Raw genomic sequence first — 19,774 nt, 5'->3', positions numbered from 1 at the left:
TTTAATTACTTTAATGGGCCTCATCCATAGTAATTGGGACATTTAGGTCATTATCGTGTCTCCTCAGATCTTCTTGAACAATTTTATTGATCATTTCTTTGAGCAAAATCATGTGGGGGTACTAGACCCACATAAACTCATAACTTAGGCCAAAAGTTGTCCTGATTAATTAGTAACATTTCCTTCTGGCACAGAGCTGCCCTCCCTTTAGAATAGTGGCTTACAGTCATTGCTGCACATTAGCGTTATCCAAGGTGGCCTAAAAACCTCTGAAAGCCAGGTCTCCCCCATGCCCATTAAAGTCAGGATCTCAGAGGGAAGTCAAACATCAGTATTTTTTTATTATTGAAATCCCCATATGATTTCCACATGCAGCCAACGTTGAAAATCAATACTTTAGGCCAGTACTTCTCAATCTTTAACGTGCATATGGATAACATGGAAACCCTTGTTAAAATGCAGGTTCTGATTCCGTGCTCTAGGATGGGGACCGACATTCTGCACTGCTAACAAGCTCCCAGGTGATGACCACGCATGGTCTGAGCCCTACATTTTCGTTAACAAAGGTCTAGAACCTAAATCTAGTGGTCTATTTTAAGACTGGATCTAGGGATCCCTGGGTGGCACAGCGGTTTGGCACCTGCCTTTGGCCCGGGGCGCGATCCTGGAGACCCGGGATCGAATCCTACGTCGGGCTTCCGGTGCATGGAGCCTGCTTCTCCCTCTGCCTGTGTCTCTGCCTCTCTGTCTCTCTCTGTGTGACTATCATGAATGAATGAATAAAATCTTAAAAAAAAAAAAAAAAAGACTGGATCTAAACAAATTAAATTCCACTTGGGTACTTGAAATGAAAAAAATGATCACTTCAAGAGAGTCAAGAACTCAGAAGGAAGTTGTTTCCATCTCTAGTTTAGTTATGGACTTAGGTGGACCAATCATCCCAGTTTGCCTGGACTTGCAAATATGTTATAGTCATTATAGTCATCCTGAAGGAGGTCCCAGCAATGCCAGACTTTGAGTTTCAAAACAGAATGAATTGGTCACCCTAATAATGGTGATGTTCTTCAAAAAGCAACAGAACAACCTAGCTTTGCACTTCTACATTCCCATTCCTCTTTGTGGGAACAGCCGTCCAGCACAAGGTCAAGGGTGTGCAGGGTAAGATGGTTCAAAGGAAAGAAATACTGAGTTGCTCACATCAGGAACTTAATGTGACCTCCAAATGGTAAACAATCAAGCAGACCCAGGTGGACCTAGAAAAATCCAGGAACAGGTTTATGACATGGCCACAGAGAAGTCCAGGAGACATGGTTTAGGCCTGTGCTCTGGCACTGGTTTACTGTGTAGCCTGGGATCACTCACTCCACCTGTCTGGGCCTCAGTTTCATCAGATAAAACATGGGAGTTGAACTGCTTGTTGTATCAGGATCCTTCCTGCACACACCCTCCCCACCTCCACTCCATATGCAGCGCGGATAAAGTATACAATCAAAGAACAGCACTCTCCCAGCTCAGATGGAGAGTAAACCCATCTTCCATTTCATGAGCTATCTCCAGCATGCCCAAGACCCTGATAAAAACATCAGCATTCATCTTACTTCAACACACTTCTCTTCACTGTCTTTTGATGTTCAGAGAGCTGAGAACTCAGTGTCTCTCTTTTTTTTTTTTTGTAATGACTATAACATGTTTACAAATCCAAATGATTCTATTTTGAGACCCAGCCTTTTGGTTATAAGTGGCTTCCTCCTTCTGATCTTGCCTTCACCCAGGGAGCTCACTTCTCAACTTTTTGTTTTCTTTAGAGAGACAAAGAGTCTCCCCAGCCACCCATTGCCGGCTTCCTGTTAACCTTTCATTAAGCCTGCTGACAGCTGGCTCTAGCTCTTCATGAGTTAGTTCAACACATTCTCATTTAAATGTGTCCCACCTGGCTTCATTAAGGTTCCTGCCAGGTTCTCCACTTGCAGCTTCCTCTGCAAATGCAAATAAGATTCTGAGTAAATAATATGGGGACAAGGGAAGATTGAGCTATAAAGGGGTTGGGATTGGAGAACCATCAAAGCACTCAGGTCGCCCTGGATTTGAACAAACTAAAATCCATCTGGGACCAACGCAGGCCAATACTGCAGTTCTGTATGCATGAAATGTTAAATTAAGGCCCTTGCTCTGAGGTATAGGGTAGTGGTTAAGTGTGGAGTCCTTCCAGCCTGGTTCAAGGCCCTGCTCTGTCACAGGGGGTTGGTCCATGTGAGCTTGGGCATGTTCCTTGGCCTCTGCTTCTGTTTGCTCAACTCCAAAAGCAACAGTAATATACTTGCTTGAAACACTTAGTAGAGTACCTAGACCATATCAAATGCTTTTTCAGGATTGGATATTAGCTCTGATTGAGCCTAGAAAGGTCAGGGTCAAGGCTGAAGAATTAGGTTGTTCTAAATCCTCAAAGTTTGATTGTGGAATCACCACGTAAACATCAGCTGTAAGAACCACATCTCCATCAAAGTCCTTGCTTGTGCAAATGGAAAGTCAACACTGATTCTACTCTGTTGCATTTCCCATGCATGTTTCGTCTCATTTAGATTTTTAAGCTCTCTAAGGAAAGTGATCCCCTCTCCTGGGCCCTAGATATTAGGAAGCTATTTGTAGGTGGCTACCAATTCATCCTGATTGCACAGAGAGGGAAAGAGAGGAATAACTAGACCAACAATCTTCTCTGACCAGGGAGTTTCATCCTAAGAATTATATATTTATTAACTCATCTTTTGGTAAAACCCATATCATACCTCCTGGACTTTGGAGTCTTAGACCGATTACCTTGTTCCAGCCCATGGTCCTGTGTTGCTTGCCCAGGGCATTATTCTAATGAAGCTGGAATGTTAAGGCCCTCAAGTGGACACAAACATTCCACTTTGAATAGCCCCTGCACTTCCCTATGCCTCACTCATCTGTGGCAGCCACCTGGCCTTAGGCAGAGCCTAAGCACTTCTTCAACACCAACACCATGGGTAGACAGGACCTTCTGATCTGCTCTGCCACAGCATGGAGAACAGATCGGAGAAGGGAAGGACTGCAGACGAGGTGTGCAGCTTAGAAGCTGCGATGGGAGTCCAGGTAAATGCCTCCTTAAATGCAATCTCTGACAACCACCTCCACCTGGACCATTGCCTCCTGCCGCAGGAAACTCCTGATTCTGTGCCAATACACCTGCCCCCACAGAGCCCTAGTTAAGGGAGATTCTTTTCTCAAAAAAGGAAATGTGAGCCAAAATCAGGATACTTCTCTACATCGCTTCCTGCATTATTGATGAGGTTCAGACCCAGGGCTGCTCCTACCTTACCTGGAGTGGGGCACTAACCTCTGAAAGTTGGGCATAAACAGAGAGACCCAAATACATACGAGGCAAAGGCAACTAGGTAGAAAAGGGACCAGAAAACGCACCTCAGAAGCAAGGCAATTTGGACAGACAAGGCTCTCCTTGCAGTATCTGGAGCGCTGCCAGAGAGAAGAGAGATTACACATGTTCTGTGTAAACACAATGAATTCAACTAGGATGTATAAGCAGATGCTATATGGAGACAGACTTCATTTTAAATATTTCGAAGTCTCAGAACTGCCCTGAGATTGAATGATCTCCTTTAGATGTGCTAGTGAGTTCACCATCACCAAGATTACTCAAGCACAATTCTGGAAGATCACTGACCAGGATGCTACCCAGGAGATTAAAGCACCTGGCAGCGAAGGTGCTAAAGGTGTCTAAAGTACCTTTCACTTGTGAAATTAAAACCAGACTGGATCAATGACACCAATGGAATAATAGATGGGGCTTTTAAAACAAAACAATACATTCTAAGACTTATTTTGACAATTCCCGCATCATGCCCCCATCCTCAATCCTGAGAAAAAGTGGCACATTAGAGTGTGAAAAGACCATCTTCATCTTCTCTTCCATGCTGCATGTCATCGAAGTTGTTTTTATATCCTTCAACATTGTCCAGCCTGTAACAAGAAAATAGAGGCTGAGAATGGGAAGCACCAGGACCAGAAAGAACCAGATATGGCTAAATCACAAGGCAACGAACAACGGCTATTAGAGTGAACAGGGCTCAGACTCCTTCTGGTCCAAGCCTTTCCATTCACAGATAGAAAACTGACGCTGCAGAAGATAAAGGGCTTTTGTCAATCTAGCCTAATAAGGGAATTAAATGTTTCTATATTAGCAAATTACAAAATCAAGATTGAAACGTGTTTATGACCTTGGAAAGTTACCTTGCTGAGTCTCAGTTTCCCTACTTGTTAATGTTTATTTGTTAATAGATATTTTGGTATTGATACAATTAAGTGAAGGCACAGTCTTCCTCACAGTTTACCAAATCTTTTCCTTTCTTTCCCAAAAAGCTATAGAACAGGACAGATAACCAAAATCTCTTTACAGAGACTCTTCAAACTATTTGAAACAAAACAAAACAAAAAAACCCTGCTCCAATGGTCTAATATTGGGCAGAGAAACCAAATCCCAGGAATGATATTCTACATGTTTTTCATTCCCCATACTGCCAACTCTCTTCTCTGTGAACTTCTTTTTAACAGTGTCCTTTTTAAAAATAAAAAAAAAAAAAGGTTTTATTTACTTATTCATGAGACACAGAGAGAGAGAGAGAGGGGCAGAGACACAGGCAGAGGGAGAAGCAGGCTCCATGTAGGGAGCCTGACATGGGACTCGATCCTGGGTCCTCAGGATCACACCCTGGGGCTGAAGGCAGCGCTAAACTGCTGAGCCACCCGGGCTGCCCAGCAATGTCCTTTTAAAATGAATTGCCCAGAGCTGAACAAAGAATTCTGAGCAAGACGACAGAGACATATCACCTTCTTTCTTTTGCATGCCATGCTTCTATTAATGCAACCTACCTTTGTATTTATATTTTGGACAAACAACACACTGTTAACAAATACAGAGCTTACTGTGAGCTAAATCCTACGTCTTTTTCACCTCTAATGCCACACTTCTCCAACCCGGAATTTAATCAGAACACGAGCACAAATCATTAAACTACTGAGTAGTATCTAATCATTTGTAACAGCTTGTACAATCATTACAACAATCAGTCATGCAAGATGAATTACCGTGTGTGTTTCAGGAACCAACTGGATTTCATGACTTTCCCTGAAAAGACAAGGCCATGGTATAAGCAGAGTAGCTGTGCTAGAACATGTGAAACATGGGGAAAACCTAAAGCTGTCTTACCAAAAGCAGAGTTGGACCAAAGGTGAGAATTTAGGGACTGGTTTTGGCAGGGAAAGCTTCCTTTTCCCAGATCAAGTGATTGCTTCTTTGGGCCCCAAGGCAGTACCCATCATTACACAGCTGTTTCCACGTTGTGGACACTAGTGTTAAGCTGCTTCATTCTTAAGTCACTTGTCCACCCAGAACTGAAGCACTCACTTGAGTTGTAAAACACTTCCTTATGAGACATACTCAGAAACCTCAAAACTGTATGAGGACCAGTGGCTTCTGCCTTTATGAGGACTTTGTATGAAGGCTAATGGAATTCCAAATTTCCTTCATCAGGGTTCACTAGGGACAGGTATTGAAATGTGCAAGTTTCACTACTGTTGCTCAAACAGGATGGTTTGCAGTCTTACTTCCTCATTTACCACCTCAAAACAGTTTCTGTTAATAACTACAGAACAATTTTCCCCCATTTTACAGTAGGACCAGATGTCACATGCCTATACTTTGCATGACAACCGTAATCTCTGTTCCATGACTCCTTTTTGCAGTGTTTTAAAATTATTTTTTTTTTTAAAGATGAGGGGTGGTGGTAGGGAGGTGCAAGGTCACAGACCAGCCGGGGAATCTAATAATAACTATGGACCCTGCCCCAGAGAAATGCAGATATGAATATGCAAGAGCTTTTGCACAGAATTTCAAGGGATTCACTTTCCCCTGAGGTCCATCTGGGGAGGCCCAGTAAGGAAAGCTTGCTTTAAGGGGATAAGAAGCCCAAGATCATTCACGGGTCCTAGGGCAGTCCTAGCCAGGGGAGGAGACTGGGCCAGGGTTTCCTCCACTCCGAGACAATGGTAATAATAGCACTTTTCACTTAAGGCAGTAATGAGGATGAAATGAGTTAGACACACAAGAATAGAGCATCAGGACTGTCACAGATAAAGTGTCCAGTAAATGATGGTGTTCTTGTTTTTCTTTTCCAAAATATAAACTTCATCAGGAAGAAGATAGATGAAGGATGGAAATGGGACTCGGGGGGATGGAGACAGGGGCAGGAAGCAGAATCAGTCCATTCCCAGATCCTCCTGGAGCCTCCACAGCTCTGAAGGCCACCATCCCACCTGGCCGCCCTGCTTACCTCGAAGGAAAAATGCCACAAGCAACGCCAACAGCACAAATCCCAGGGAGGGAGCGATGATCATTAGCAGGTCAGAGTTGATGACCATTTTTACCTGATGAGACACAGGGAAAGCAATTGGGCCAGTCGTTTCTGAACATCACCCCCACACAACTTTCCCATCCTAATCGTACCTTTCACTCGCCAGCAGCTTCCCTCCTTCTCACCCCATTTTGCCCAATCTGGCTCAAGATCAAGGCAAAGCAGCCTTACAAATCAGAATTTTTTAAAAATCTCTGAAAACTTGGAACATTTACCCAGACCCCCACAGTTTCCTGTCTTCGATATCAGGCATTTGGGCTGTGGGTTTCAGGGCCTGAAAATGGAACTCAGTTTCAAATGTTCTGTAGCACTGGTTCTCGAAGTGTAGCCAGGGGACCCATGAGATCAAAATTATTTTCACGAGACATTATTTGCCAGTTTCACCATCATTCTCTCATGAGATGGACAGTGGGGTTTCCCCAAGGTTGTATGACAAATGATGTGCTGATGTCTTTCTGTCTCCCAGGTAGCCAGACATTATAAAGCAATGCCACTCATGCCATTTTTCTAATATTTTTCATCCAGGAAGATACAGGTGTTTTTCATTAAATGTTATTTATGTCAACATGGAATGGGTTTGCTTGTTATTCTTGCTTTTAAATGAACTAATAAACATTGTTTTTAATTTCTGTTTTGATTTTTGTGAGTATCAAGGGGTCCTGATGCCAAATCATTGGAGGAGTGCTGCTCTGCAGGCAGCACCTAGTTCTGGTGGGTGGGTGACTATGCCAGCACCTAGTTCTGGTGGGTGGGTGACTATGCCACCACCGCTGCCCAGGCCAGGCTCCACTTCCTCAACTTCCTGGCCCTGTCTCCAACACAGCAACAAGGAGGGCACACCTGCCTCTGAGGAGGGAGAAGAGAAGAAAGAAGGGATGGGGGACCTTCGCTTTTCCCTTATAGGTGTCGATGTTGCCTGCAGTTTTTACTTAAAGCAGCTTGAATCACTTTTGTGATAATAAAAGTTAATGAAGGGTACACTCCACAAATAAGAAGGGTGCCGGTGCCAAGTGTTGATCCTGCAGGACGTCACTAATCCTGGGACATGCAGAAGGCACACATGATTTTTCCACGCTTTTGTACTTTTTTTTCTTTTTGTTTTGCAAAGCATCTGCACATATAGAGGTAACAATATAAACATTATTTCTGCCAAGAGCACAAAGCACAAGTCTACAGATTGCTTAGTTATTTCCCCACAGTTGCCGCTCAGATATATCTGCCTCCCCAGTTCATTTCTGCAAACCTCTATTGTGGATTTTTAAAATCTAACTCATGCTTCAAATACTTCACCAACATTTTACCTGTTCTGATTCAACCTTGTTTTGCACAGGCATTTCTGTCTCCATCGCTGGGAAGGAAAAAGGGGAAGAAATGTTTACATTTTCTGTGGGAGAATAAAATACCACATCCTGAAATAGGCATTTCAAAGCTCATCTGAAATTTTTAGTTGATGTGTTTAATCTTTTAATCCCATCTTTCCTTGTTTGTATAATTTATTTACAACACATTTGTTTTGAGATGGTTTTATCTGAAGCTCATCTGCTATCCAACATTATCCCACAGGAACATCTCCATTTTCTAGATGGGTAGAATGGGGCATTAGGCCAGCAGGCAATTTGATCTAAATTTTCTGGAGGTGCCAGCAATGCATTCAAGATTTTTATCCAGCAAGAAAATATGTCAGTCTATCAGTTAACAAAATGAGCAATTATTATAGGCCAGGTACTCTGCTAACTGTACCATCTACCTTGTTGACAAAATTTACAACTTAGTGCAGGAAGGCAAATTTAAACAAATAAGGTGAATAATTGAAAAAATAATGTTATAATTCTTCAACACTCTCGGAATAAATAGCACAAGATATAGGGACATATCATGAGGATGGCTGACCTGTTCTGGAGGATCAAGGGTGAGTGTCCCTAAGAATATGGAGTTTAAGCTGAGACATGGACTCATTTATTTATAATTGATAGTTGAATTCAACATGAGAGACATACTGGGCTAAGCACTGTTCCAAGCACAAGAATATTAAGATGAATATAGTCTGACCCCACCGTCCTGAAATTCACAGGGCATTAGAGAAGGAAGATCAGAAGGTCATTTTGGCCTCAAAGGCCAAGGGTAGTGGTTCCATGTGGAATGACAGGCAGCCATGAAGGCAGAAAATGAGGGGTGGGGAGTGGCAGGGGATGACCACAGAGATGAGTAGGAACCAATCAGGGAAGGCCTTTGTATCATGCTGATAAGTCTCCATTTAATTCTGTCCACAGTGGGAAACCACAAACATTTTAAATATGCTATAGTCCTGTGAAAAGGATAAGGAAATAGCCAAGATGAGATGATCAATTATCATTTGATCCCAGGTCTGAAAATCAGAGCTAACAGAAATGAAGGGAGAGGCAGATTCCAGAAATACTTAGCAGGGAAATCAAGAGGATATGGACATTGAACGTGGTAGTGAAAAAGAAACAAATCTTAGATGACTTGTAGATTCCTTCTTGAGACTCTGGGCCATGGCCCATCTGTTGGCCAAGGCTGGGCACAGCAGAAGCAGAGCAGAAGGATCAGTCTGGGGGAGAAATGTGCCAAGCTTAATTTGTAGTCCTTGGGTAAGGCACCCAAGAGAGTCACAAAAACACCTCTCACCTCATGAGCAACTGATGGATTCAAGTCTAAACCAAACTTAGAGAAAAGTTGGAGTGGCAGATACTGATGTGGGAGCCATCAGTCTCCATGAAGCACTTAAGATCCTCTGAGTGTATAAGAAATACAAGGGCCACATGTCCAGAAAGAGAAGAACAGGAATCCTAAAAAACCCCAGCACTTAAGAGGCGGGCAGAGAAGGCAAAGGAGAAGGAAGCAGAAGAAACAAACAGCGGAGAGCAGAAAGTGAGAACAGTGTCATGGAGCCCAGGGCAGGAGAAAACGCCTGGAAAGGACATAAAATCATATATGCAGTAAAACCTGCTGATAGACCCAGAACGTAAAGCCAAGCATAGACAAGGCCTGAGTATAATAAAAATCAAGGCAAATAATTACTGAAATCGATCAATATTTCTCCCAAGCTTCCTTGCACTTGAGGCATAAGGAAAAAAATGTCATAGGTTTTCAGAAGCTCATAATTTGGTACAAGAGAGCTTATTTGTTCAACAGGGAAAGTGACTTGTTGAATGCCTGTGAGCATAAGACTCTGAGGGGAAAATTCAGTATGTTTTCATATCCTACAACGCAGTTACTGTTGTTTTTCTCTCTGCTGTTATTCCCTAGAGCTGGAAATTGCAGGTAAGAATTCAAAACTCCTACCCTTGATCTGTCAAAATCCTATAGTATTACAATCATTTGTGATAGATAAAACCGAAATTGAAACCATCAAAGAGCAAAGTCAGCCTAGGTCAGTTTTGTCAGAGCTAATCTGTATTTTAAACTGGAATTGTCTAATGGGAGAGACATTTTGCAAACATAAACACTGCTGAGTGATACTACGCACTACTTCCTCTTCCTCCTCCTCCTCCTCCCCCTTCTCTTCTTCCTCCTCCTCCTGCTTTTCCTCCTCCTCCTCTTCCTTCTCTTCCTCTTTTTCCTTCTCTTCCTTTCCCTCTGTCTCTTCCTCTTCCTTCTGCTCTTCTTTTTCCCCCATTTTTTCTCCTTTCCATCGTCCTTTTCCTCCTCCTTTTCCTCTTCCTCTTCTTCTCCTTCTCTTGCTCCTCCTCCTCATTTTCCTCTTCCTTCTCTCCTTCTTCTCTTCCTTCTTCTTCTTCTTCTTCTTCTTCTTCTTCTTCTTCTTCTTCTTCTTCTTCTTCTTCTTCTTCTTCTTCTTCTTCCTCTCCTTCTCCTTCTCCTTCTCCTTCTCCTTCTCCTTCTCCTTCTCCTTCTCCTTCTCCTTCTCCTTCTCCTTCTTCTTCTTCTTCTTCTTCTTCTTCTTCTTCTTCTTCCTAAAATGCCAAAAGCCCCAATGGGAAGCACTTTGAAGCCACAGTGTTAGACACTGTTAAACACTGAATAGGGACAAGAAACACAGGTGTATGGTGATTTTTCTTCCTTGTGAAACATAGCAATGCTAACAGCTAGGGGAGGAGGTAGACAAGTGAAGACTACTTATTTCTGTGTCTTTTGTGCTATCTTGGCCCTTACACTCTCAAGACCCTGAACTCTTAAACAAGCACATTCAGGGAAAGGAGGTACCCCCCCTGCCCCAAAATTGTAAGAAAAGCAATTCTATGAGTGGGGAACTGTGATTGGTTGAATGTGTCCTCTTCAAGGGTATGTTCACTCAGAACCTCAGACTGTCACCTTTTAGAAATAGGGCATCTTTGCAGATGTAATTAATTTAAGGATATTAAGATGAAACCATCCTAGATTTAAGATGGGCCCTAAATCCAATGGCAGATGTCCTTATAAAGAGAGAAGAAGACACGGAGAAACATACGTGAAGACCTGTAAAGATGGGCAGAGATTGAAGGGAGGTGGCCTCAAGCCAGGGAATCCTGGGGGTATCAGAAGCTGGAAGAGGCAAGGAAAGATCTTCTCTTAGAGACTTTAGAGAGAGTATGGCCAGGTGACACTTCAATTTTAGGACTTTTGACTTCCAAAACTATAAGATAATAAATTTGTTGTTTCATACCAGTACATTTCTGGTAAACTTTTACAGCATCCCTGGAAAATTAATACAGAGACACGGTGGTCATTAAGATCTTCCATGAGAACAGCAGCCCTGGTGATGAGCAAGGGATGAAAGGAAGATTTGCCTTTCATTTAAAAATTTTTTTGTACACTTTGTACCTTCACCATATATATATATGTTACATATCTCAGAGAAATTAATTAACATGTAATAGTAATAAAAGAATCTTCAACTTAATTACACTTTTCCGAGGTCTATGGACTCACCAATACTCCTGATTAACACTAGATTTGCCTACAGAGTGAGAATATATTTACATTTAAAAAATACCTAAATATGGACCCTCTTGGCAGAGTTATCACTGTAAATTAGTGAATTGGCTTGCTGGCTTAATTTTAGGCTCTTGAGTTCTTGAGTACTCTGGTGAAATGGAATTCCTGCAAAACTTAACCCCAGACCTTGGAGTGCTGCAACAGTGCATCTAGGCCTCCTCCATACTTCACTGTCATCGAGTAACAATCTATTCCACATTTCCTGGCTGCGTGACCTTGGGCATGACATTTCCTCTCTCTGAGCCACAGTTTATTCATCTAAAAATGCTGATACTGCACCAATGCCTTTTTAACCTTTATATTTCTCGATGCCTATTTACGAAGACTTTGAATGACCCGAGAAAACGATCATTTCACAGTAATTTTTTTTAAAAAGGATGCAAAATATAGGAAATGAGTATGTAAATACTTAAGAGCACGTAAACACATGCACACCTCTTGCTCCACAAAGAAAACTAAAAAATACTGCAAGACTAAATACATATGACTTTGAGTGGAAATACTATAGGCAATTAAATTTTTTTATTAGTACTTTGTATACTTTCTAAATTTTCTCAAATGAGAAAATTTTAATTGTAAAATATATATGACATTTTAATCACTAGAAACTCCACAAGACGCCTGAGTCTGGAGCAAACTCTCAGAGAGTGTATCATTTCTCTGAAGCAATGCCACAGTGACCTTCTAGGTGAAACTTTGAAGATCCCTATTAGAAACCCGTGAAGTCATAGCTAAAGAGCTGAGTGATGCTATTAGTGAAAGACACAGCCCTAGATATGAGTACTGGCATACAGCGAAGTTCAGGACATATATACACTTCTTTGTAGATCAAAAATGGGCCTTTTTGTTTGCTTGTTTTTAAATAATGAGTGCATGCAAAAACCAGTAAAATCAAGTAGAGTTTGTAGACTTGTTAATTGTATTATGCCAATGTCAATTTCCTACTTTGACCATGTGCTATAATCATGTGAGATGTTTGAGGGAAGCTGGATGAATATATACATTTTTCTACACTATTTTTGCATGTTTGTGTTGAATCTAAAATTGCCTCAAAATAAAAATTTTTTAAAAAGTGGTTTAAGTGTCAGCATTTCATATGGTTCAATCTAATGTATGCATGCATGTTACACACTGGCTTTGCAATAAAGATTTGTTGAAAAAAATTCTTGAATAAATGTTAAGGCAGGTTTAAAAAGTGTAAAATTTTTTAAATGTTCGTAAAAAAATAATAATAGATGTTACTATATCATTAAAAAAAGAAAATGATCTGGGGTGCTTGAGTGGCTCCGTCAGTTAAGCATTGGACTCTTGATTTCAGGTCAGGTTAAGCTCTCAGGGTCCTGGTGTCAAGCACCACATTGGGCTCCAAACTGTGCATGGAGAATGCTTGGGATTTTCTCTCTCTCCCTCTTTTTCTGCCCCTCCCCTGCTTGCTCGCTTGCTCACTCGCTCACTCTTCCTCTAAAAATAAATAAATATTTTTTAAAAAGAAAAAGAAAAAGATCTGAAAGGATATAGACCAAACTGTTGCAGTAATTTTTTCTTCCTCTTGATCATTTGGGGTGAAGGGTTAGAGACAATATTTGGAATGCAAGGAAATTTCACTTTATATTGTTTAACTATTTTCCTTTATAAGACATATTTATTTTATAACATAAAAAATAAAGTTTAAATATTAAAATGATAATATAATAACACTACCTTTACCTCTAAAGGACTTAAAATTTAGTAGAGCAGGAAGCAATATTCAGTGCCTATGCTGGAAGAGCCCTGTTGAAATAGACTCACATCTGCTCTTTCTAAAGAATGTGTCCTATATCTGAATGATATAGATTAGTTGGCAAACTACAGCCTGAGGGTCAAATCCACTCTGCTGCCTGTTTTTGTACATCCTAAGAGCTACTAATAATTTTTATATTTTTTAATGGTTGGAGAAAAAAACAAAAAAAAAGAATAACTCATAACACATGTAAACTATGGGCAATTCGTATTTCCATATCCATCAATAAACTTTTATTGGAACCTGGTGGTATCCATTTGTTCATGTGTTACCTCTGGCTGCGTTTGCACTACAAGAGCCAAGCTGAGTAGTTGAGACCAATAACATGGCTGGTAAGGCCTAAAATAGGTACATCTGGCCCTTTACAGGAAAAGTTTACTGACTTCTGGTGTAGTTATCAGAGCATAATTTTAATCTTAAAACCTTTAGAACTTCAGATCCTAGGATGATGAGACATCCCCTTCAAGGTGGCTATGCCTATGGTAGTAGGACTCAAACCTACTCCCTGAAATAAAACTATGTGCTATGTGCCGATCTGGAATGGCACTGAATTTTTAGGTAAGAAAATCTTTTAAAATCCATTTTGAATATCACCCCTGTTCCCATCCCACTGGTCATAAATATACTTCAAAATTATTTGGCACAGTGATAAGCACTTCATATAAATGATCTGATTTAATGTTTATACAATCCATTCTACAGACTGAACTGAAGCTCAAAATGTTTAAATCCCTCACCCAGGATAACAAAGATAATAAAAGGAAATTTGAACCCAACTCTGAATGACTCAAAAAATCATGACTATAACCACTCTGAGAGAAAAGAAAAAGAATATATTAAAATCCTATTTGAAAATATAAACTCTCTAGCCAGTGGGCTTCATGCCAGAAATCAACTAGAAATAAAAGCACTTTATCTTCTCAGTTGGTATATTTTAAAACTGATACTACATATTTTGACTCATCATTAAATTCAGAGACACAAGGATTCATCTGTCTCTACTTTTAAAACAAATTTAGTTCTGATATAAGTCAACTCAATGATAAAATCTTAACACAATCATAGAATTTTTAAAAGTGACAGCGGTTCTTTCATGGCAGCATCTGGCTTATGCTGCCCCCTTCTGGACTACTGGTGGTATGGTCTTAAAAAATCCAAAGGAAAGAGGATAGATAGATCCCAAAATCCGAGTATTTTAGACCTGAAAAGAATTCGAAATTATCCTCTTTGATTCCCCCTCTTTTTTCATCAAGAGAAAAACTAAAAATCTAGAGACAGTTTCACTTACTCAAGGTTTCACAGCAATAAGTAACAAGCAAAATAACTAGAACCCATGTTTTCTGAACTTGCCAGGAAGCACTCATGCGGATCTGGAATTTCAAAAAGACTTTTGAAAATAGAAATGCACGTTAATTGAGGTCACAGACTTCCTTTAAATTTTGGAGACCACTGAATGTTTGTAATATGTGCAATGATCAAAAAGAGTACTATATACTTAAATACATCAACCATTACATACGTGAGTCAGGTGTTCCTTAGCACCAGGGGCAAAATTGGGTGAGGACCATTTTTTTTTAATTTGGAAGGGAACAGAGAACAAATTGTGTTGGCACCCACTGTGGTTCCATTCCTAAAGCAGAAGGAATGATCAAATGACTTTACATTCCATGCAGATGAGATAACAGAAGGAAACCAGGGACTACAGAACACCATTATTTAAGACTCACTGAATTCCAAACTTTGCCCCAAGCTTTCACTGCCTCCAAGGATGCCCCACCAACAAAAATGTCATCATCATTTTGAGAGCCCAGGGTTATCACCTCAAGCTGCTGCTCTCATGTGCCAATCAATATCTGAGGGTTTCAATGAGGGAGAAATAAGAGCCCATCCAGAATCCTTCCCCACCTGCACTCTTCTCTGAAGGGCAATGTCTGGCACTGCTCTTCCTACACCCAGCTGATCAATATATCTTGATTCAGAGAGGTGGCAAAGTCCTCATTTTACCAAGAAACCTCAGAAATATCAAAGACAACAAGAACAATAATAATAAATATATTATTACTTATATATACCAAGCACTTAGCTGTACTACATGCCAGGCACAATGCCAAGTACTTTCATGTTTGATCTCAGAAAATGCTCTGCAGTAGATTTCATTATTTTTCTCATTGCACAGTGAGAATCCTGTGGTCTAGAGATGGTCAGACGCCTTGCTCGAGTCACATAGCTAGGAGAGGAGAGAGCAAATCTCAGAGCCAGGATTACCTACCTGCAGAGCCCAAGCTCTTCTCCTCTGAGCTCTACAGCCTTTGCAAAATGGGGCAAGGACTCACATACACTTGCTATGGAAAAATCAGTGGTGGAGAGTGAATGATCTCGCTATTTCATGGCACAATACGAAGAGACCCATTTGGAATGGAACCCTAACCTTTGGCTGCTCTGATGGGTGCGATTTCTAGAAAGGAGACTCTTAACTATGATTATTGATGATGATGATTATGAGCACAATGTAAGCAGCTGGAAGTGCATAAAACACTTCCACATTCATTATCACTTTTGAACTTCAAAATAAACCTACTGAGGTAAAGTAAACTTGGGCAGGATTATTGAAAAAGGAGGAAAATGAAACTCAGAGATCCCATATCTTGCCCAAGACTGCATAGCTAGTAATGATCACTAGAAAACGGTAAAGCTTTGCTCAGTGGCAGTATTAGAACCAGTGAGGTTTATCTGAGGCATAATTATTGTTGACTGAAAACTTTTCCCAATGACATCTGATTCCACATTCCATGTCTGCCCCCTACCCCCCGCCCCTGCTGTGCTGCTAAGGATCCCAGGGCTCAACAGACTACAAGTGCAGGGAGGCTCTTTCCAAAGGGTTGTGCTACCTTTAGTCAATGACTTGTTCACGGTGGGAGAAAGGATGCTTCATCTTCTCACAGAACTTGCTGCCATTTATCCTACCCTCTGTGAGACCAGAGATCTCTCCAGTGCCTAGCTCAGCGTCAGAGGAACATTTTGGTCTGCAGCGCGGTCACCCAGCTCGCTTGCTTATCCATTAACGAGGATACATCTTAGGACTGGCTCCATGTTCCATTTCAGTGGCTGGCACCTTACTTCTTTCTCAGTGTTTGCTTTACCACGGTCAGAACTCTCTTAAAGCTTGGCAGCCCTCTTTGTTCTTATTTGGTTGACCTTTCTGAAGGTGAGCTGTTAGATGGTAGAATTACACAGATTCAATCCCCAACTTTATTAATGAAAAAATATCATTTGTACGGTTGGTAGAATAGAGTGCTATTGTGAGAAGAATCATGAGAATCCATTTTCTGTCCTTTGCCTTTATCCTCAGACCAACGGATTGGAGCCTGTGAACAGCGTGGCCGTGAGAGATAAAACAAATCGGCTAAGGCCTCACGAAAAATGTTGACTTTGAAATCAACTGCATCCAATTTCTTTCCTCCTAACAACGGTATTTGTGAGTGAAAATGAGCTTTGCTTCATTCCCCTGCCTTCTTCTGTTCCTTCTGCTGAACTTGTACTGAAAATGATAATTCCCCCTACAACTGCTTTATGTCCTTGATCAATTGAGGACCCAGAAAAGTGTCAAGTTCTGACACGGCTCAATTTTGTTTTTTGTTTTTTGTTTTTTTAATTTTTATTTATTTATGATAGTCACAGAGAGAGAGAGAGAGGCAGAGACATAGGCAGAGGGAGAAGCAGGCTCCGTGCAGGGAGCCCGATGTGGGACTCGATCCCGGTCTCCAGGATCGCGCCCTGGGCCAAAGGCAGGTGCTAAACCGCTGTGCCACCCAGGGATCCCTCAATTTTGTTTTTAATAGAATAGTGCAGTGTGGGGGAAAGAGCTCTGATTTGAGAGCCAAGAGAGGGTCTTACCTGGGGCCTCGTTCCCACTTCTCTCTCAACTTTTTTTAAGTCTCTGTGCCTCAGTCTCCTTCTATGTAGAACAAGGAGCGTGCGCTATACCAGCAAATCCTAAATGCCTTCTTGGAGTCAGGGATGGGCTGGCTTCAAACGAATCTCCTGAGGAAGTTTGTTAAGCAACAATTTCTTGGACGCACTTCCAGAGACTCTAATTCTATAAGTCTTGGGTAGATTAGAGCAATCTGTATTTTTACTAAGCACCCTGTGTTTCCAGCCCATGGCCAGGTCTTGCTATACATAGACTGGATGACCTTGAAGTTCAAGGTCTTGGTTCCTCAGTGTTCTCCTGTCTCCCTGGGATGTCAACATGAGATCAGATTGTTTCACACCTTCATTTATCTATCCTCACTATCCTCACTCCCTTTGCTCTTACCTCCATTTCTAGACCAAACCCTATCTCCCTGATTTTTGACGGGTTCCCTTCTTCTACACCAGGACCAACCTTGCTCCATTCACTATCTCCTTCTCTAAATACCCATTCTCAAGCTTCTTAAAAGAAACCTACCACTCATTTTTTAACAATTGCTCATCTTGGACTTCAGTGCATCCACCCACAGAGCTAACGCGGTTCACCAAACAGTCTTCCTGTCACAGTTCACAGACACCTAAGGGCCCCATCCTACTTGACCAGCATTCTGAATTTCCTAACACCTAACTACACCCTCCATAACTTTTGTTAGCCCAGGCCTCTCTGCACTCCTAAACTCCTGGATCCTTTCCTACTTTTATTGTCTCCCTCTCTGCCTCCTCTCCCAATGTAGTTGTTCCTTTATGGGCTCACACCTCTTCATTTCCCTTTTTGTCCCACATGATATCTTTAGGTGATTCCACAGGAGTTTCAATTACCTCTGTGCTGATGAAACAATATAATAAAGTGCTTAAGAGCTCAGTTTCAAGAGCCAAGAGACTCGGAGTTCAAACTCTGGCAAATTTCTTATGTTCTTTCTTTTTTAAGATTTTTTTTTTTTGAGAGGGGAGTGGGAGAAGAGGGGAGAGTGAGGGGCAGACTCCTTGATGAGCGTGGATTATTATCAGTGATTCCCCCAATTGTATCTACAGTCCTGAACTCTCCCTTATGAGATAATATGTATTAAAGTATTGTTTTAGTAGCAATTCCCTGTTCGGCAATTATAATGTGCATCACAGGAATTATTATTTGATCAGAGGTAGGTACCAATCGTCAAAAACACCCATTCCCATCCACGCATCCATAAATTAAACCAGCCTCACATTTCCAACTGCCTATTGGACATTCCTCAGGGGCCCTTTGAACTCCAGCTCTTCCAGATTTCATTCTTCCTCTTGGGGTTCCCAATTAGTTAACTTGTCACAATGATCTAATTTCCCAAAGTACAGAGAATTTGTCATCCTTCATTCTTACTCCGGTTACCAAGTCCTCTAGATCTTAACTCCAAAGTGGCTCTGATTCTGTCCCCTCTCTGTAGTTACTGCTGCCATCATTCTAGTCTAGACACTCATCCTCAGCCTGAATTATTGTGAGAGCCTCCTAGGTAGCCTCTCTGCCCCCAGGCTTGCTCTCTCTCATACATCTTCCACACTCTTACCAGAGCAGATCTCTTAAAACCGAATTGGAAATGTCATTCCCTACCCAGAAAACATGAATTGTTCCCTATGACCCTGGAATAAAATCTAAATTCTTCAACCCATCAATTAGGTCCTCTAAGAACCTAGACCATTCTCTGCCTCCTGTCTCCATTAGCTTAAACTAGACTATTAGACAGTCTCCAAAGATTTCATGCTCTTGTCAAGTCCCTCTCTCTTTTTTCATGCCATTCTATCTGCCTATTCACCCTTTCCTACACAATTAAATGTTCTCATCCAAGGAGGATATCTATCCCTACTCTTATCCCAAAACAAAACCCACCGGATGATTGTTTGCTATGCACAGCCTGTCCATCCCACTAAACTGTGACCCCTTTTAGAGTGGAGGTCACACCTTATTCATTCCTGTGCCATGTATAGAGAGGCAACTCAATCAGCCAAGTTTAATGAATGAATGAATGACAGATTTGAAAGGCTCTTACCAAAAATCACGTTACCTATTTCCATGTATCCAAATCAAATGCCAAGATAAAGGCAGAAAATCCCATCTCCAACCATTTTGTTCCTTTGACTCCATGGATAGGTCAATTTGCTCTGGACCATGAAGCTTGGGATGACTTTGTAAAACAGAAAGATACAGTAATAGAGCAGATCTTTCTAAAAGTGTTCCCTCCCCCCTTTCTTTTACCATCCTACTCTGGGACCAAGAAAAAGTTATTGTAAAAATCTTAAGAAAAGGGAAATATTATTATCAAAGGATGTACATTTCTTGCTAATATTACTGGATTGACGGCAAAGTCCTCATGCATATATAGGTGACTTAAATTTGCAATTGTTCTACAGCTTTGACTTTATGTTGGTGATGAGTATAATGATCCATCTGGGAACTGAGAAGAAGTGAATCCTAATACTTTAGGGGCAAATATGAAATCTTCCCTCAGGGAAGCAATGTTGAGAGACAGTGGCTGCCAGTCCTAGAACAAAGGCCAACTATACATGGGATCAGGAGACCTGGCCTCTGGTCTCCGTTTGCTTCCCAAGTCACTGCAAGGGCTCTCAACTCACAATCCTGTTCTGGGTCTCAGTTTCC

The 19,774-nt window shown here is 41.3% G+C and overlaps 1 protein-coding gene and 1 pseudogene across 1 annotated transcript in view; one reads left to right on the top strand and one right to left on the bottom strand.

The window, feature by feature from the left end:
• Nucleotides 1-321: 321 nt before the first annotated feature.
• The window catches only part of TIMD4 (T cell immunoglobulin and mucin domain containing 4), a 35,602-nt gene continuing 16,149 nt past the window's right edge, over nucleotides 322-19,774 (bottom strand). Inside the window, exons 6-9 of the mRNA XM_026007986.2 lie at nucleotides 7,748-7,794; nucleotides 6,366-6,459; nucleotides 5,122-5,161; nucleotides 322-3,996 (exon numbers count right to left, since the gene is read on the bottom strand). Coding sequence (XP_025863771.1) covers nucleotides 3,912-3,996; nucleotides 5,122-5,161; nucleotides 6,366-6,459; nucleotides 7,748-7,794 — 266 coding nt within the window. The 3' untranslated portion in view covers nucleotides 322-3,911. The remainder of the gene's footprint in view (nucleotides 3,997-5,121; nucleotides 5,162-6,365; nucleotides 6,460-7,747; nucleotides 7,795-19,774) is intronic.
• On the top strand, nucleotides 15,870-15,952 carry LOC112928922 (U4 spliceosomal RNA; annotated as a pseudogene).

The sequence above is a fragment of the Vulpes vulpes genome, chromosome 4 (genome assembly GCF_048418805.1).
Source record: "Vulpes vulpes isolate BD-2025 chromosome 4, VulVul3, whole genome shotgun sequence".
In the NCBI taxonomy this organism is placed as follows: domain Eukaryota; kingdom Metazoa; phylum Chordata; class Mammalia; order Carnivora; family Canidae; genus Vulpes; species Vulpes vulpes.
Note: the sequence above shows the minus strand (reverse complement) of the source record. Positions and strands in the feature narration are given on the sequence as shown.